General features: G+C 41.5%; 1 protein-coding gene across 2 annotated transcripts in view; it reads left to right on the forward strand.

Annotated features, from left to right (window-relative positions):
• The first annotated feature begins 856 nt into the window (after positions 1 to 856).
• WASHC3 (WASH complex subunit 3) overlaps positions 857 to 15,473 on the forward strand; it is a 32,697-nt gene continuing 18,080 nt past the window's right edge. The window contains exons 1-5 of one of the 2 annotated variants that reach the window (XM_005303690.5): positions 857 to 1,127; positions 3,877 to 3,975; positions 7,812 to 7,877; positions 9,934 to 10,065; positions 14,059 to 14,169. In XM_005303690.5, the coding sequence (XP_005303747.1) occupies positions 1,077 to 1,127; positions 3,877 to 3,975; positions 7,812 to 7,877; positions 9,934 to 10,065; positions 14,059 to 14,169 (459 nt within the window). In that variant the 5' untranslated portion in view covers positions 857 to 1,076. The remainder of the gene's footprint in view (positions 1,128 to 3,876; positions 3,976 to 7,811; positions 7,878 to 9,933; positions 10,066 to 14,058; positions 14,170 to 15,473) is intronic. The other variant, XM_042851528.2, reaches the window with a different exon arrangement.

A 15,473-nucleotide genomic window follows, 5' to 3' on the forward strand; every position in this document is an offset into this window, starting at 1 on the left:
TGCTCGGTTGTGGAGGTGTCATATATTTGTTATCAGTCCAAGATTTCGAAGAAATGCTGAAGAAACCCAGTATGTGTCTTGAAAAGTGTGTGTGTAGTCCATTGGTTTGACAATGACGTTTTCATGCTCTCTCTTTTTGTGGATTCTGGAGTGACTCCGAAGTCCAAACGGTGACATGCACGCTTGTGAGCAGATCGGGCAAAGTCATTGGTGAGCATCTTGGTAGCTATAGTATGACGCTTTTCCCTTGCAGTTAACAATCAGATGGTGCTTAGGGCAGGGGCAGCGCATGGAGTCCTGTGCGCCCCTCGTCCCCAGGCCACTAGCTACCTAGACCTGCTGGCCACTTCCAGGGCACAGCATGGAGCCAGGACAGGTAGGGATTCGCCTGCCTTAGTGCCACAGCACTGCCGACTGGACTTTTAACGGCCCAGTCGGTGATGCTGACCGGAAGCGCCAGGATCCCTTTTCGACCGGGTGTTCGGGTCAAAAACCGGACACCTGGTCACCCTAGGTTATCACCCCCTGTGACAGCTAGTCTGGTGGTGTTGGAGAAGGCTCGTTTTGCTACAAAATGGAACTGGAATAAAATTGGAAGGGGTGACAGTGGGTCCCCTGGGCTCACAGATCCCCCGTTACCCACAACATCTGCAGGCAGGCGAGGGCGTGGGAGCGGCCCAGGCGAAGGCCAGAGAGGGTGGGGGGGGCATGCACTCGCAGCCGAGCCCGTCGCCTCTAGACACTGGCCGAGCACGGAGAGAGAAGCCCATCCTAGCGTCAGATCCTTGGAACAGCCGCTCCCGCCTCGCCAGGGCCCCGTCGAACTACAACTCCCATGATGCAGTGGGGCGACCGAGGTTCTTCCGCGTTCTCCACTTCCCTATGCGCATGCGCCGGAGCATCGGTCCCCACTCTAGGGGCGTCCGGGCGTGCCCTGCAGAGCGAGTTTTGTATCCGGGGGTAGAGGTCAACCTCGGTACGGAATGCCGGAGACTTCCGGGCTGGGGTCTGGTGGGGGGAAGTGGTGGTTTCGTTCAGCCGTTTCCCCCGCGGACCGCTGACTCTGGCCGCTGGGGATGGATGAGGATGGGTTGCCCCTCGTGGGCTCTGGCATCGACCTGACCAAGGTATGGCCTCCCCCCTCCCCTGTATGGGGGGCAGTTGCTGCCTTCACCTCAGCTTCCCCGGCGCGGGGGCTGGGAGTTGGGGGAGCCCCTTCCCCTGGGGCCTGCTCCCCTCTGCCTCGCGTGTGATCCTCGCTAGGGAGCCCCCTACCCCGCCCACCAGCAGAGCGCTCCGCGGGAGGGGCTGAGTTTGACGGATCGATGGTGATTCTCTTCTCTCACTCCCCGCTCCGGGGGGGGGGGGGGGTTCCCTTGCGGGAGGGGGGAGCTGAGCCTCAATTGTAAAGCAGGCGCCCGAGAGTCACCTCGAGCGAGTCGCTGGTGTTTTCTCTCTGACTCCTTCCCCCCCCCCCCCGCTCTGAGATGTATGTGAGGTGAAAGTCTTTGAAATCCTTACACGGGGGAAACGTTAGGGAATTGTGGTTGCACTTCTGTGCAGGATGCAGGCATGACTCTTCTGCATATTATACTTCAGCAGGTATGTAGTGTGCCATGCCAGTGAAGTAATATTGACCTCAAACTATGTATTTCCTGATGGAAATCTCCTGTATTGGTTTGCATTTTGGTCATTAAACTCTGTGGCAAATAACTATAGTAGCAAACTATTTGGGGAGCACAACTTCACAGTGTCCTGTGTCATTCCTTTGTGCTCATTCCCAGCTAAAATCAGTGAGCTGAAGCAGTTCCTCCCCAACTAACAGTATTAGGCCATTTCTGTTCTCTCTGCTTCTTCACTTTGGTACCCAATGTATTTCTGTGTGGTATCTAAAAAGAAAAAGATTCTTGTTCTTGTGAAAGATAATGACCATTAATAATGTGGCTAAACACACTTTGTAAACCTTTTCATTTGTTTATGACAAAACTATTCCATTACAAATACTCAATTTTTTTTTAAGGGCAATTTAAGCCCAGCTGCTGAGTCACATACAGGTGAGGCAGCTTATCTCACTATAGAAATACTGTCCACAGGGTTACAATATCTTAAGGCTTTCTATTTTGGGTCCTGGACCCAAGAGAACACATGGGTGAGAAATCAGTGGCCATTCAAAAAATCTTATGTGTTGAGTCATCAGGGCTATAAAGTAGATTCTATACAACCCCATTCAGAAGCTGGGAATGTGTTTCTAGTGATGTACATAGCATTCATTTCTTGCTCTGTTTGTGAAATACAGGCTATTAAAATCACACCATTCCAATTATCTTCATACCTCTTTTCCCGCCTCTAGTTAGTGTATAACAAGACCATAATGGTTGCCATGTCATGCTATTGGAGCTAAAGCTAATGCTGGATACCATCTCAAATCTAAACACTTTGCTTTCTCTAATGCTAAGAGTTATGAGAATATTGGCTGATCTGTTGAGTGTGGAATCATAGAAATGTAGGGCTGGAAGGGACTTCAAAGTCCTCAAGTCTAGTGCCCTGCACTGAAACAGGATCAAGTAAACCTAGACCATCCCTGACAAGTGTTTGTCTAACTTGTTTTTAAAAACCTGTTATGATGGGGATTCCACAACCTCCCTTGGAAGCCTGTTTCTTACTTTAACTACCCTTATAGTTAGAAAGTTTTTCCTAATGTCTAATCTAGTAGTTCTCAAACTTCATTTCAGCATGACTCCCTTCTGACAACAAAAATTACTGTATGATCCCAGGGAGTGGGACTGAAGCCTGAGCCCAGGCGGGGTGTCAGGGGGCGGGCAAAGGTGAAGCCCAAGAGCTTCTGCCCTGGGCTTAGCCCCCTTCCTTAGCCTCCTTCCCAGGGGTTGGTGGGGGTGATGGTGGGGCTCGGGCTTCGGCTGAAGCCCCGGGCGGTGGGGCTTCGGATTCAGCCTCGCCTCTAGGTCCCAGCAAGTCTAACACCAGCCTTGGCCCACTTTGGGGTCCTGACCCACAGTTTGAGAAGCCCTAATCTAAATCTTCCTTGCTGCAGATTAAGCCCATGACTTTTTGTCCTGTCTTCAGTGACAGCGAGCAATTGATCAGTTCTGTTTATAACAGCCCTTAACAGTCTTCAAATATGTTATCAGGTCCCCCCTTGCTCTTCTTTTCTCAAGACTCAACATGTCCCATTTTTTTAATCTTTCCTCATAGGTCAGGTTTTCTAAACCTTTTATCACTTTTGGTCCTCTCCTCTGGACTCTCTCCAATTTGTCCACATCCCCTAAAGCGTGATACCCATAATTGGACACAGTACTCAAGTTGAGTGTGTGTTCCCAGTGCCAAGTAGAGTGGGACACATACCTCCTGTGTCTTCGGGCTGGTCCACACTAACCCCCCAGTTCGAACTAAGATATGCAATTTCAGCTACGTGAATAACATAGCTGAAGTCAAAGTATCTTAGTTCGAACTACAAGGTACTTACTGCGGGTCCACACATGGCAGGCAGGCTCCCCCGTCGACTCCCCGTACTCCTCTCACGGAGCAGGAGTACCAGTGTCGATGGCGAGCACTTCCGGGATCGATTTATTGCGTCTAGACAAGACACGATAAATCGATCCCAGAAGATCGATTGCTTACCGCCAAACCCGGAGGTAAGTATAGACGTACCCTTCCATACAACACTCCTGTTAATGTTGTTAGCTTTTTCATGGCTGCATGTTGACTTATACAGTTTGCGATCCACTATAACCTGCACATCTTTCAGCAGTACTACCACCTACCCAGTTATTTCCCACTTTGTAGTTTTGCATTTAATTTTTCTTTACAAAGTGAAGTACTTTGCACTTGTCTTCATTGAATTTCATCTTGTTACAGGTTCCAGCTATTCAGCAGAAAAGAACTGTGGCATTTCTAAACCAGTTTGTGGTTCACACAGTGCAGTTCCTTAACCGCTTTTCTACTGTTTGTGAAGAGGTATGTTCATATTGCATCACTTTGCATCAGTCTTCACATGGATAAACATATACTAGTATAGTATTGCTCGGTTTTTTTGCATTTTTCAGTGCCAGTTGACCATGCATATTAGTTGGTTTTGAAAGAATTAGTCCACTGCCCCCTTAAGGTTTAGGCTGAGTAAGTGGACTAGTGCAGATTTCTTCACATGTGTATGAGAAACCTCTAATTTTACTAAGCCAATAGCCCATTTTTATTAAGTCTTGAAGTTTGGACATTTTACATGATTTGATAGTCTTAGAGACTGTTGTCTTCCACAAAGCGGGTATGATACAAATGCGTGCAAAATCTCCTACCTTATCAATGTGTTTCAACCATGAAATAGAGAGACCAGCACAGGTTGAGAGGGTACTTCATTCTCCGTGCCCATTCAGTTCCTTTTTCTGTTGGCAGTTTCTGCCAACAGAAGTACCTGTTAAACATTAGTGGTGGTGATCGTGCGGAGTTGTGAAATAAATATCTCAGTCCATTTAACCTCAATCAAAAGTCTAATAAAAATGTCAGATTAGGTTTTTTGGTGTCATTATATGCTTTACTGCGGGTTTGGTTTTTGTTTTGTTTTTTTTTTGGTCTTCCAGGTACTGGGAGTCTGAGGATAGTGCAGGATTAGTGTTATGCTATACAAAGCACACGGGATCTTTTATAGGAGAAGGCAAAAACACTGCATTTATTGAAAATACAAGAGTTAGCATATGCTTTTTAGACACACACGCCTGCCTGCCTGCCTGCCAGTTGATGTTTATAGTTACCAGTCTGTTGTAGCCTGAGTCAATCTAATGGCCAGTTACATTGAGCACGAGTGAGGAGCTGGGCTCTTGTCGGTCACGATCTGATGCTCTGAAGCTTTGCAGGACTGAACCCAGAGTTCCATGGCAAAACACCCCAGTTTTATAGTTGTACATTCCCATTTGAGTCCATGCATTTTGCAATGTCATCCTGTAATCATTAGACTTTAAGTGGTGTTATCATTTGATGGTTATTGTCAGGCTTCCCATTGTTATCTTCCATTTGTTGTCTCGCCTTCGGGGGTGCCTGCCTCACCTCTGAGGTCGTCCATGCTGCTGACATGTTTAGCATCGGATACAATGGATGTTTTCTGATTGTCTCCTGGTCTTTCCAAGTCTCTCACTTTTTCTTGACCATCTGGACATTTGTGATGGCTTTCATACCTTATCTTTTCCTGATGCATGCATTCCTCATTCACACAAACAATCTGTTACAGAAACCTTCAAAGGTATACAGACAGCAGTATTGTATATTCAGCAGAATACATTGTAAATCAAGCCTTGCTAAATCTTGTAAGTAAAACAATTCACATTGGGGCTTCAGGTCCTCAACATTCCTCTAATCTCCTTAACATAGATACAATACAAGATCCTGTCTCTTACTTACTAAAACCTTAAAACAAAGAAATGTATATTTAACTAGAGTGCCTAATTTGTAATACATATAGGAAACCATAGCAGACATTATAAATTACCCTAAAACAAAAGGGTGACCATAATCAGTCATATGGATTGTTCTGGTCTGTCATTCCTTTGTGCTATTCAAAAAGGGGGGCTGACAGGATGAAATGAAATCATACATTAATTCTCATGGGACATTATAAAATCCAGCTCCTACATTAGACGTACACATAGTACATTACTAAGAAACTGGGAGTAAGGAGGAAGATGATGGCGTTTCAGCATTACCTACTTCAGCATGGCTCAGCCATTAAAAATTTGCTGTGGCTTATTTGAAGCAGGGGCACTAGGTCCGTTTCATAAATCTGATCCTACCTCATAGCTGGATAATGTAACTATCCAGAATCACCAAACTATCCAACTTTTGACTTGCTTCTCTTTCTCGCTCCTTCTGACTCCATTTTTTAAAGAAGGTAATGATTTAAGATGCGTTTTTGTTCTATAGCTTTAAAATTACTTTGATTTTAAAAAAATGGACATGTAGTTAGTGCATAATGTGGGCCAGTTTTTAGTTTCTTTTCTTTCAAATTGCTAAAATCAGCCGACAGTGACAGGTTTTCAAGGTGAACTTAATGCCTATGAAAATGTTCCATATTGACAGCACAAGAAAGTTTTCTGGTTAGCCACAGGCAGCACCATGCAAGCTGTCTTCCTTCTGAAAGGGCTTCTTCTAAAGATGAGATGTTAGTTCAGTCTCAATGTGCTTTCTTGCCTCATCATTTTTGCTAAGGGTGTCAGTAGTAGCTTTTTTGTGATTGTCCTTTAGCTTGCTTTAGAGTACCAAACAGTCTTATCCAGTGGCAACAATTTAGTCAAATTGGATTTGACAATACAGATATGAAAGATTCTGTTATCTATTAATGCTGTCTTGAATCTCCGCATGACTCTTATATGTAATATTTGGCTACTGTGCCAGCATAAAGAGTTGAGGAGAAACTAAACATAATTCTGGATTTTTAGCAGAGGAAGCTCTTGGTATTTGTGGCAGCTTGACTACGTCAATAGAAATTTTGTCAGTACTCCAAAATCTAGGAGATTTCTGTGAAGCCATAGGACCTCAATATCTCCTTTAGGATGCCTATTAAATACACACTTTCCAAAACAGAACTATATATTTAATCAGCACACACAAAACCTGTTAAGTCTCATGTGCAAACTACATATTTTAAACCGTGGGTAAATATGTATTTTGTGAAATATAAATTAATTTTTTTAAGTAGTACAAAAACTATATTAAATGTAAAGGCCCCGACTTAAATTGACAAAAGCCAGGAAATTCAGAGTTGAGTCTGACACTGTCCTTAATTTGAATTTCCTGGCTTTTGTCAAATTAAACAAGACGTGTAATATTATGTAGCTACCTTTGTATGTACCCCCATCACATGATTGTGGCTTGTTTTTTCTAAATAAACAGCAGATTAATTTATTGTAAAGAGCAAAGACTCATCTGTAAACAAGTTGAGACTAATTTTTGTCACACTCTGCCCCTCTTTATTTCTCTAAAGTGTTGGCAAGGATTGCCATTTTTTGAGGTTTTAAAGTTCTGCTTATGAGCTGAGCAGAATCTTACTAGCATGCCAGAAGGCTAGATATCTGCTACCCGACGTTACTATGGTCTGGCTAGATATGGCAATGGTTAGATAAAGAAGTAACGGTTCTTGTGGATTAATTTTAAAAAAATATATAGGTGACATTTTAAAAGAACTTTATATAAAAATTGCTTGTGAGATGGAACTGGACCATGGTAAGGTTTTAGTTTGTTCTGGCTTACCAACGGTTTTGACTGTAAATGACTCCCATTCACTTCCCTGTATTCTTTCTGATTTCTCTTTTCTCCTCTAGTCCCTCCTCGTATGTCAGTTACTTATATATGCGTCTCACCTTTTATCTTTCACATTTTTGATATAAGTTCTTTGAAGCAAGCAACTTCGAGGATACAGTATGCCTACTTCATTACCCCAATACCCTGAGTAAGATTCATTAACTATTGTTCTCATTTGCATGTAGACTCTCTATATATACCTATTACTGCCTGTTGGCAGCATTGCTATTAATGGGGAAAGAGCTGTAGGTAGTGAAATTACTTTAAATGCCAACACATGCTATATAGGAATAAAATGAAGCAGTGTCTAATGGTGTACAGTTAGCACACTTCGTTCTTGTTCTAACAAGGGTTGCCATGTCACTTATTTTCATCTTCAATAGGCTGAGGACAGAAGTATATTTCTTGTTTGTCTACATGTTCCTTGATTTACCATCACCAGTTTTGGATTTTAAAAGGGCATTGAACAGTGCTTGATTCATGTCTTCATTTTTTTTTTTCTCTCCTAGAAGTTGTCAGCTCTATCTCTCCGTATCCAACAAATTGAAACAACGCTTAACATTTTGGATGCAAAGGTGTGTATGTGTATATATAGATGTGTTTTGGTGGTTTTTGTTTATGATGCTCAAAGTCTAACTTCCTTATAATTAGCAGACTTTTGCACTGAAGTACAATTGTCATCAGAACTGTGCTGTAATGGAATTTAATGTATTAAAATAAATTGTCAGAATGACAACTTTTAAATTACAGCTCAAGCTAAATCAAAACTTGCTTCAAACTCTTTACTTTCTAATGCTTTACCATTTAATGTACAGTTTAAACAGCCGTGGAACACGGAACAAAGGAGCAGGCAGCATGAAGTAGAAAGTGATATTGGTTTTATCCTTAGTACTGTCTTCTGTTAAGTTTTTTTTGTTTGTTTGTTTGTTTGGAAGAGGGAAAGATTAAATACAATTTTATCCTTATTACGATACATAATTTGCTCCAGAACTGCACATACCACACTAACTCTGTTAGCTGTTATATCTACTTTTAAAGTAAAGGTTTTGGGGTTAATGTCACTAGATCTTGGTGGATTAGTTTGTTTATTGTTGGGTGTGTTTCCACCAATTTCCACATAAAGTAAAAAGGTTTCAGAGTAGCAGCCGTGTTAGTCTGTATCCGCAAAAAGAACAGGAGTACTCGTTGCACCTTAGAGACTAACAAATTTATTAGAGCATAAGCTTTCGTGGGCGAAGAAGTGGGCAGTAGCCCACGAAAGCTTATGCTCTAATAAATTTGTTAGTCTCTAAGGTGCCAGAAGTACTCCTGTTCTTTTTATAAAGTAAAAAGTTATTCTTAAGTAACTAGATGGCTTATAAAGCTTTAATTAAAAGTATGGCCTAAATTATGTCAAATTGAAGGCAGATATAATTTGGATGAAAAAATGTATATCCCGTATGACCAAAAGATACCGCTTTGTAGTCATCTACTTACAAATATATTTCAATTAATTAGAAAAAAAGATATAAAACTTAGACCCAATCCTGCTTCTGGTGACTTTAGTAACAAAACTCCCCTTGATTTCACTAGGAGGAGGCCCTCTGTTTGGAATTAACTCAAACTTTGAAGTGCAAAAGTTTAAATAGAAGCGAAAGGTTCCCATGCATCTATATATTTCTTAAAGGTTGTGAAATAGAAGCATTGAAAAATCCTGCTTGTACAGGCTAAGTAGGAGGGTTGTCTTGGATGAATATCTAATGCTGTCAACATCTGCAGAATCTAAGCAATCATGAATGACTACGTATTGTCATTATAAATGACATTGAGTAGTTACTGGTCCAAGGAAAGAGAACCAGAATGACTCTTTAGCCTGGTGATTAGTGTACTCACTTAGGATGTTCAAGTCCTTTCTCCAGTGTTTGTTTATTTATATATAGTGGAACAGTTTCAATAGGAGACACTGAGACCAGCCTCAGAATATCTTGTAGCCTAGTGGCTCAGACACTCTCCTGTAATGTGGGAGACTCCGGTTCAAATCCTTTCTCCCCCTCGGGCAGAGGGGCAAATTGAACTTGAGCCTCTCACATCTCAGATGACTGCTTTAACCACTGGGCTAAAAGTTATAAGAGAGGCACCACTACTCAGTATCTTAAGTCCTGAAAAATATTTTTGGGGCCAAAATAATTGTGAACTTGACATGGATTTACCATAATTTTGAGTCAAATGAAGCACACTTTTTGCAAATTAACTATTTGTCTAAAAAATTTCACGCAACTCTAGTAGACCAGGGCTGAATGAAGAAACTCAAAACTATTGTCTTGCTGACATGGCTACTATCCGTTGAATTTCTTGCTAGACTGGTGTATGTGCTGACTTCTAGGTAATAGGAATACATGTTATCGGCTAAACTTAAGATGTTACGGTCACAGGGGGAGGGATAGCTCAGTGGTTGGAGCATTGGCCTGCTAAACCCAGGGTTGTGAGTTCAGTCCTTGAGGGGGCCACTTAGGGATCTGGGGCAAAAATCAGTCCTTGGTCCTGCTAGTGAAGGCAGGGGGCTGGACTCGATGACCTTTCAAGGTCCCTTCCAGTTCTAGGAGATAGGATATCTCCATTAATTTTTATTTGAAAATTGTCTTCTGCATTCAGTTGTCGTCTATTCCCGGCTTGGAAGATGTCAAATTTGAAGTATCGAGTGCAAATATTAACAGTGTTACAAATGGTCCAGTTCCACAAGCCTCTACAGATCAGCACTCAGTATCTGTATCTCCTCAGTCAGAAGTAAGTATCAAAGTATAAAAAATATTCTTCTTCCCGGAAAGTGTTTCCTCTTGAACAAGATGGAGCAAACAAGTATGTGTAAGGAAAAAATCAGATCAAACTTTAGCTCTATAATATATTTTCCATTTCATGTTATATAAGTGTTGTTTTTTAAAAAGCTTCTTACACTTTTTTGTTAAATTATGTTTTAAGTCATTTAATAAATATTATACTGAGAAATTATTTCCTACATTTTTCGTAAATCCCATTGAAAGGTCAACTTGAACTAGGTAGGTAAGAAGGGTCAGCGAACGTCATGCATGAGATTAAAATTTCAAATCCCACCATTCCAGTTCTACAATTTTTTAGAATCTGATCTTTCAGCTGAAACCAACAAGTTTCTAGCACATGCTGTTGCAAATGCATGCTTGCCCTATTAAATCCTCTGTTTATTAGCGGAGCACTTTTACTATAAATGATTGTCAGCATAAAGGAGCTAGATATGCTTTACACATGCTCTCGGTTTATTAAGAATCAGCACTCCTGTTGGCCGCTTCACAAAGCAAGACTCTCTTGCCTTATTTTTGAGATAGAGAAGTGATGGATTTTCCTGATCATTTCACCCTCAGTCTCCCACTCTTCTCTGTTTTATAGCAATTACAGAGTAATAGCTTGCCTCAGCCAAGAGCATGGATAAAGTCTCAAACTTGGCAGGAGTTGCTGTGAAGTGACAATGGCTGCAGTATTGAAAATCCAACAGATTGTTGCTCTTCCTGGCTTATTAATACTTAGTAACTGTAGGTTCATCTGCAGAATTGTGGTATGAAATAATCTTTCACTTTTTAGAAACATTCTGCTCATCTACACTGACCCTAAAGGGAAATAGCAAAGTAGAAGCAAACGTGGACAGTTTCTTAGGCAATACTGCACAATCAGTCAATAATTAGCTGTTCTTTTCAACTTTTCTCTGAAAACTTCCACTGACTCTGCCTTTTAAAGCAATACTACATATTTCTGAAAGTGGGCTTCAGGTTCATATCTTCAGATGGACAGTTTAACAACAAATGTGCAGTTTGACATAGTCCGATAGAATGAGTTTAATAGCTTAACCTTTTTCTGGCCTCCCAAGTCCAAATATTGGAGATCAAAATGATAGATGAGGGAAACATTAGTGCAAAAGCTAATGTTCTAATTATATTCTCCAAAAGTACTTTCTTTAATCTTTTGTATTTTTTCATAACTTTAAGTGAGAACACTCAATTTATATGGGGAATATTTTAGGACTAAAATCAGAGTCATTTGGGAGTTATTGGTATGTTAGTATAAAGAAGTATTTTTAATTTGTGCCAATGTTCACGATTTTAAAATCTAATCAAATACAGTTGAAATTTGTTCTCTCTATGTATTCTGCCTACAAACAAAACAATATGCTTGACTCCATTTTTTTTTAAAGATTTTGAATTTTTCTTTAATCTGGTATTGTGGGTTTTGTATTCTCATTATGTGTAATGGATATTACTGTTAAGATTCCTTATGTTTAACTGAACAATACATATTTAAATGTTAAACAGATATATCAATGAAATTTTACAAACTGTTTTAAAATTTCTGACATAACTGTCAAATTATTACTTTAAAAGCTAGTTGTGTCCAATCTTTGTTGATTCTCTAGTATGTATGGTCTCTTGCTGATAACATGACTTTCGAACATTTGGCACAGGGGTTTAATAAAAAAAGGTAGTTTATACATTTTACCACTAGAGGGTGCTACACAGATTACTCAAATAGCAATTAAAATGTTTTATCTAATGTAAAAATTTACCATTTTACTCTTATCCATTAAAGGTAAAAAGTACAACGCGGGGAAATTATGAGCTAGATAGATATCTCAGGATTCTGATTATGAGCCACTGCCACTTTGGTCCAAGTCCAAGGGGTAGCATCAAGAAGGCATCTGGCAACTGAAAATGTCATCTTAATGTCCTGTAATTAGGGCTAAGGATGGAATGAATTTTACAAGTAGCCTTAGTCCAAATTGACTGACATTACTTGTAAAATTCATTCTGTCCTTGAAATTGACTAGCCAAGTTAATTTTTTGTATTAAAGAGTTTGTAGACATTTGCTTTTAAATTTTTTTTAAAGATTATAGTTTGGGGGCATTTTCACAATTTCTCTGCCAACTGTGATTTTTGTACAGGGCCTTACCTATAATGTAAGCTTCTCAGAAACTTGTGTAGCTTTGTCCTTGATTCAGACTGTGACAAAGTGACTCACCAGTCAGTGCACCCATCTTGTGGCTGGATGTGGTGGTGTCAAGGTTTTCCTCTCTATAGCCTTGTTGATCCACCCACCGTTTAGGTCTTCACAGGCATAAAAAAAACACGTGGCTGTTTGGGTCAGCTGCCTTGAGGTCGCAAGGCTCAGGTTCTGGAGCTGTGAAGCTACGGTGTAGACATTCGGGCTCAAACTGGAGACCAAGCTCTGGGACCATGTAGGGGTGGAGGGTCCCAGAGCTCAGGCTAAAGCCTGAACATGAACACAGCAATTTTTAGCCCTATGACTTGGAGTCAGCGGACCTGGGCCAGCCGCACCCATGCCATGCATCTTTCATCCCTGTGTAGATGTACCCCCAGTCAGCTTGCTTTATCTTGTGACTCTGCCCTCCAGCCAGGTCACTTTTTAGTCTCACACCTTTAAGGTAAAATTGAGTCCAGTCCAGTAATAGTCCAGCAGCCATGTGCTAGAACTTAAGCGAGATTCTAGACCCACTAGACCTCATGAACCTTGCCTGGTGAAAGTCTTGGACCTTTTGTTGATGGCTTGAAGGGGAACCCAGTCTCACTCTATCCAGGGTTCCAGTGTTCCCTCTAATTTTTCCCACCCATGTGTGGAATGAATTTTGTTATGTGCACCAATATGAAGGTGATGTGACACATCACCTCCATATTAGTGCACATAATAAAATTAATGTGGCAGGCTGAGGCCAGGAGGTTTGGAGTGAAGGAGGGGGCGCAGGGCTGGGGCAGAGGGTTGGAGTGCAGGGAGTGAGGGATGCAGGCTCTGGGGTGGGGCTGGGGATGAGGGGTTTGGGGTGCAGTGGGACTCCCTGGGTCTATGGTGGGCAGTTCTCTCTCCCTGCAGCAGCACCTGGGCACCTAGCCTCAGTAGGTCAGGGCCAAGGAAGGGGCGCCTGTCCCCTGACCGCAGCAGGTTCAGGACTAGGCTGCGAGAGGGGCGCTTGTCCCCTGGCCACGGCAGGGCCAGGGCTTGGCTGAGCTTGGGGAGGGATGCCGGGACAGGTCCAGGGCTTGGGAAGAGGCCTCTCTCCGCGCCGCAGCCCTGAGCGCCTGCGTGGCGCTTAATAGGCAGCTGCACAGCCACGCAGCTTAGAGGGAACTTCAGTTCCAGCCCAGGGCCCCTGTTGCAGACAGTTAAGATCTGCTTCTTCAGACCTCCTGCTTCTTCTCTGGGCTTCTTTCTATTGCAGCACAACACAAGAATAATCCAAATACATCCCTAGCCCTCCCTCCTTTCAGGAGATACCTGATGTAGCATCGCACAGTGTCCGTCCCTAGGGCTATCTTGCAGTGTTCGCAGGAACCCTCTGCCGTTTTTGTCCTCTGCAGTTCTCCTTCCTGGGAGCTAATAGTGGGAAGAGGTCTGTACTTTGAATTGACTGAATGATATGTAATAAAGCTGTTTGAGTGAAGCAGAATTGCTTTTGATCATCAGCCTGACAGCTTTTTCATGACTTCTTTAACACACAAACTTTGAATATAATTAAATTTATGCTATTGGAAACAATTCTCTTTCAAAAATATATTGTGACAAACACTGCAATGAAAGTAATCCCAAGTGGTAATGTGTGTACATGTATAAGTCTATAGTCTGCCCATTGGGGCAAAGAGGAGATAATTTTACCTTACTCCCAAATCTTATTAGCTGAACTCTACTTGTGTACTCCTGGTCCGTGTTGTTGCTCAAGATTTACATACAGTGTTCTCTGTATACAGCAGAATAACATACATGAGATAGGACAACAGAAAACAGAAGCAGCAGCAGAAAATGTCATGACTGTAGCCAAGGATCCAAGATATGCCAGATATCTCAAAATGGTTCAAGTGGTAAGCCTGTTTTGTTCTTTCTCTAGCTTCATTTGAAATTCCTTTACATTTTTTATGATGAAACTGTTATGTAGCCATATATGAATATAACTGATAGTTTCTTCGTTTCCAGAGATTTCCTAATTTACACAAACTTATTATTATGGTAACTTCTGACTGTTGCACCTATCTGAAGGGCAGATAGGATATCACAAATTTAAGTTGGGAAAATATTCAGCCCTTCACACTTTAGACTGAGGGTTCTCAAACATTGTTTTAATGTGGGCTGCTTCTGAATAGAGTATCTTGTAGATCATCACCTCTGTTCTTCACCTCTCCCATTCATGCAAGATCTGACAGCTACGGTAGCATTAAGTGTGAAGGTAATAGGAAAATGTGTATATTTTAACTCTTTATTATATCTTTTTTGGGGGGATCAGTCTACTTTTGCTCTTCATCTGTCCCTCACCCATTCTGTTCCTCTCTCCTCTTGTTTATTTTTCTTTCTCCCTTTACTGTGGACATACATACTGCTTTGCAGCTGGGTTCTCTTTATCCTGGGGTATTCCTCTCTTGATGTCTGGCAGCTCCTGTCTCACTGATATCTCTGGTTTCCTCTTCTCCTTAAGTAGCATTGATTCCATGTGAAGGCAAATAGACTGGCTGTTGCTCCGTGTTTTTAGCCCCATCTATCAAGTGGTCCAGGCTGTTCTTAGTAATGAAAAGTCTAGAAACAACTTGAAACAGAGGAGCCAGCACCATTTGACCTGTAAGTGCTCCACTGAGCACCAGTGGCCCCATTTGAAAACCACCGTCTTAGATTACATATGTAATAGACTAATTATTCTTACATTTACAAGAATAATGCTATAGTGAAAGGAAAAGTATATTCCTGCTCTTATGTTCCTCCCTCCCAGGGAACACTTCACTGGTCTCTCTTATTTTTCTAACAATTGTAACTCAAGTGCTCCTCGCAACTTTAACTTGCAGAAAATTGTTATAATCAATTGAATATTCATATGTATTGTATTTGCTGTGACATAAGCCTCTTAGCTCAATTTACACCTTTATAAAAGCTAGAATAAATCTTATGAACTCAGGCAAAGTAAAGCGTAACACTAGATCTAGTTATGGATTCAAAACTGCTAGACTATTTACTTGTCTATTCAGATATCCGCCATGTGCCCTGGAGCACATTTCTGCTTAATTTTCTGTTACAGTGGTATCATTAATAGAGCTTCACTTTTTATGAGGGAATGATACAAATGAGTCTTGTGGGTGTTGTTCAACACCAAGCATTGATGTGCTTACAGAGCCTCTGCAAA

This window comes from Chrysemys picta, chromosome 1, assembly GCF_011386835.1.
Source record: "Chrysemys picta bellii isolate R12L10 chromosome 1, ASM1138683v2, whole genome shotgun sequence".
In the NCBI taxonomy this organism is placed as follows: Eukaryota; Metazoa; Chordata; order Testudines; family Emydidae; genus Chrysemys; species Chrysemys picta.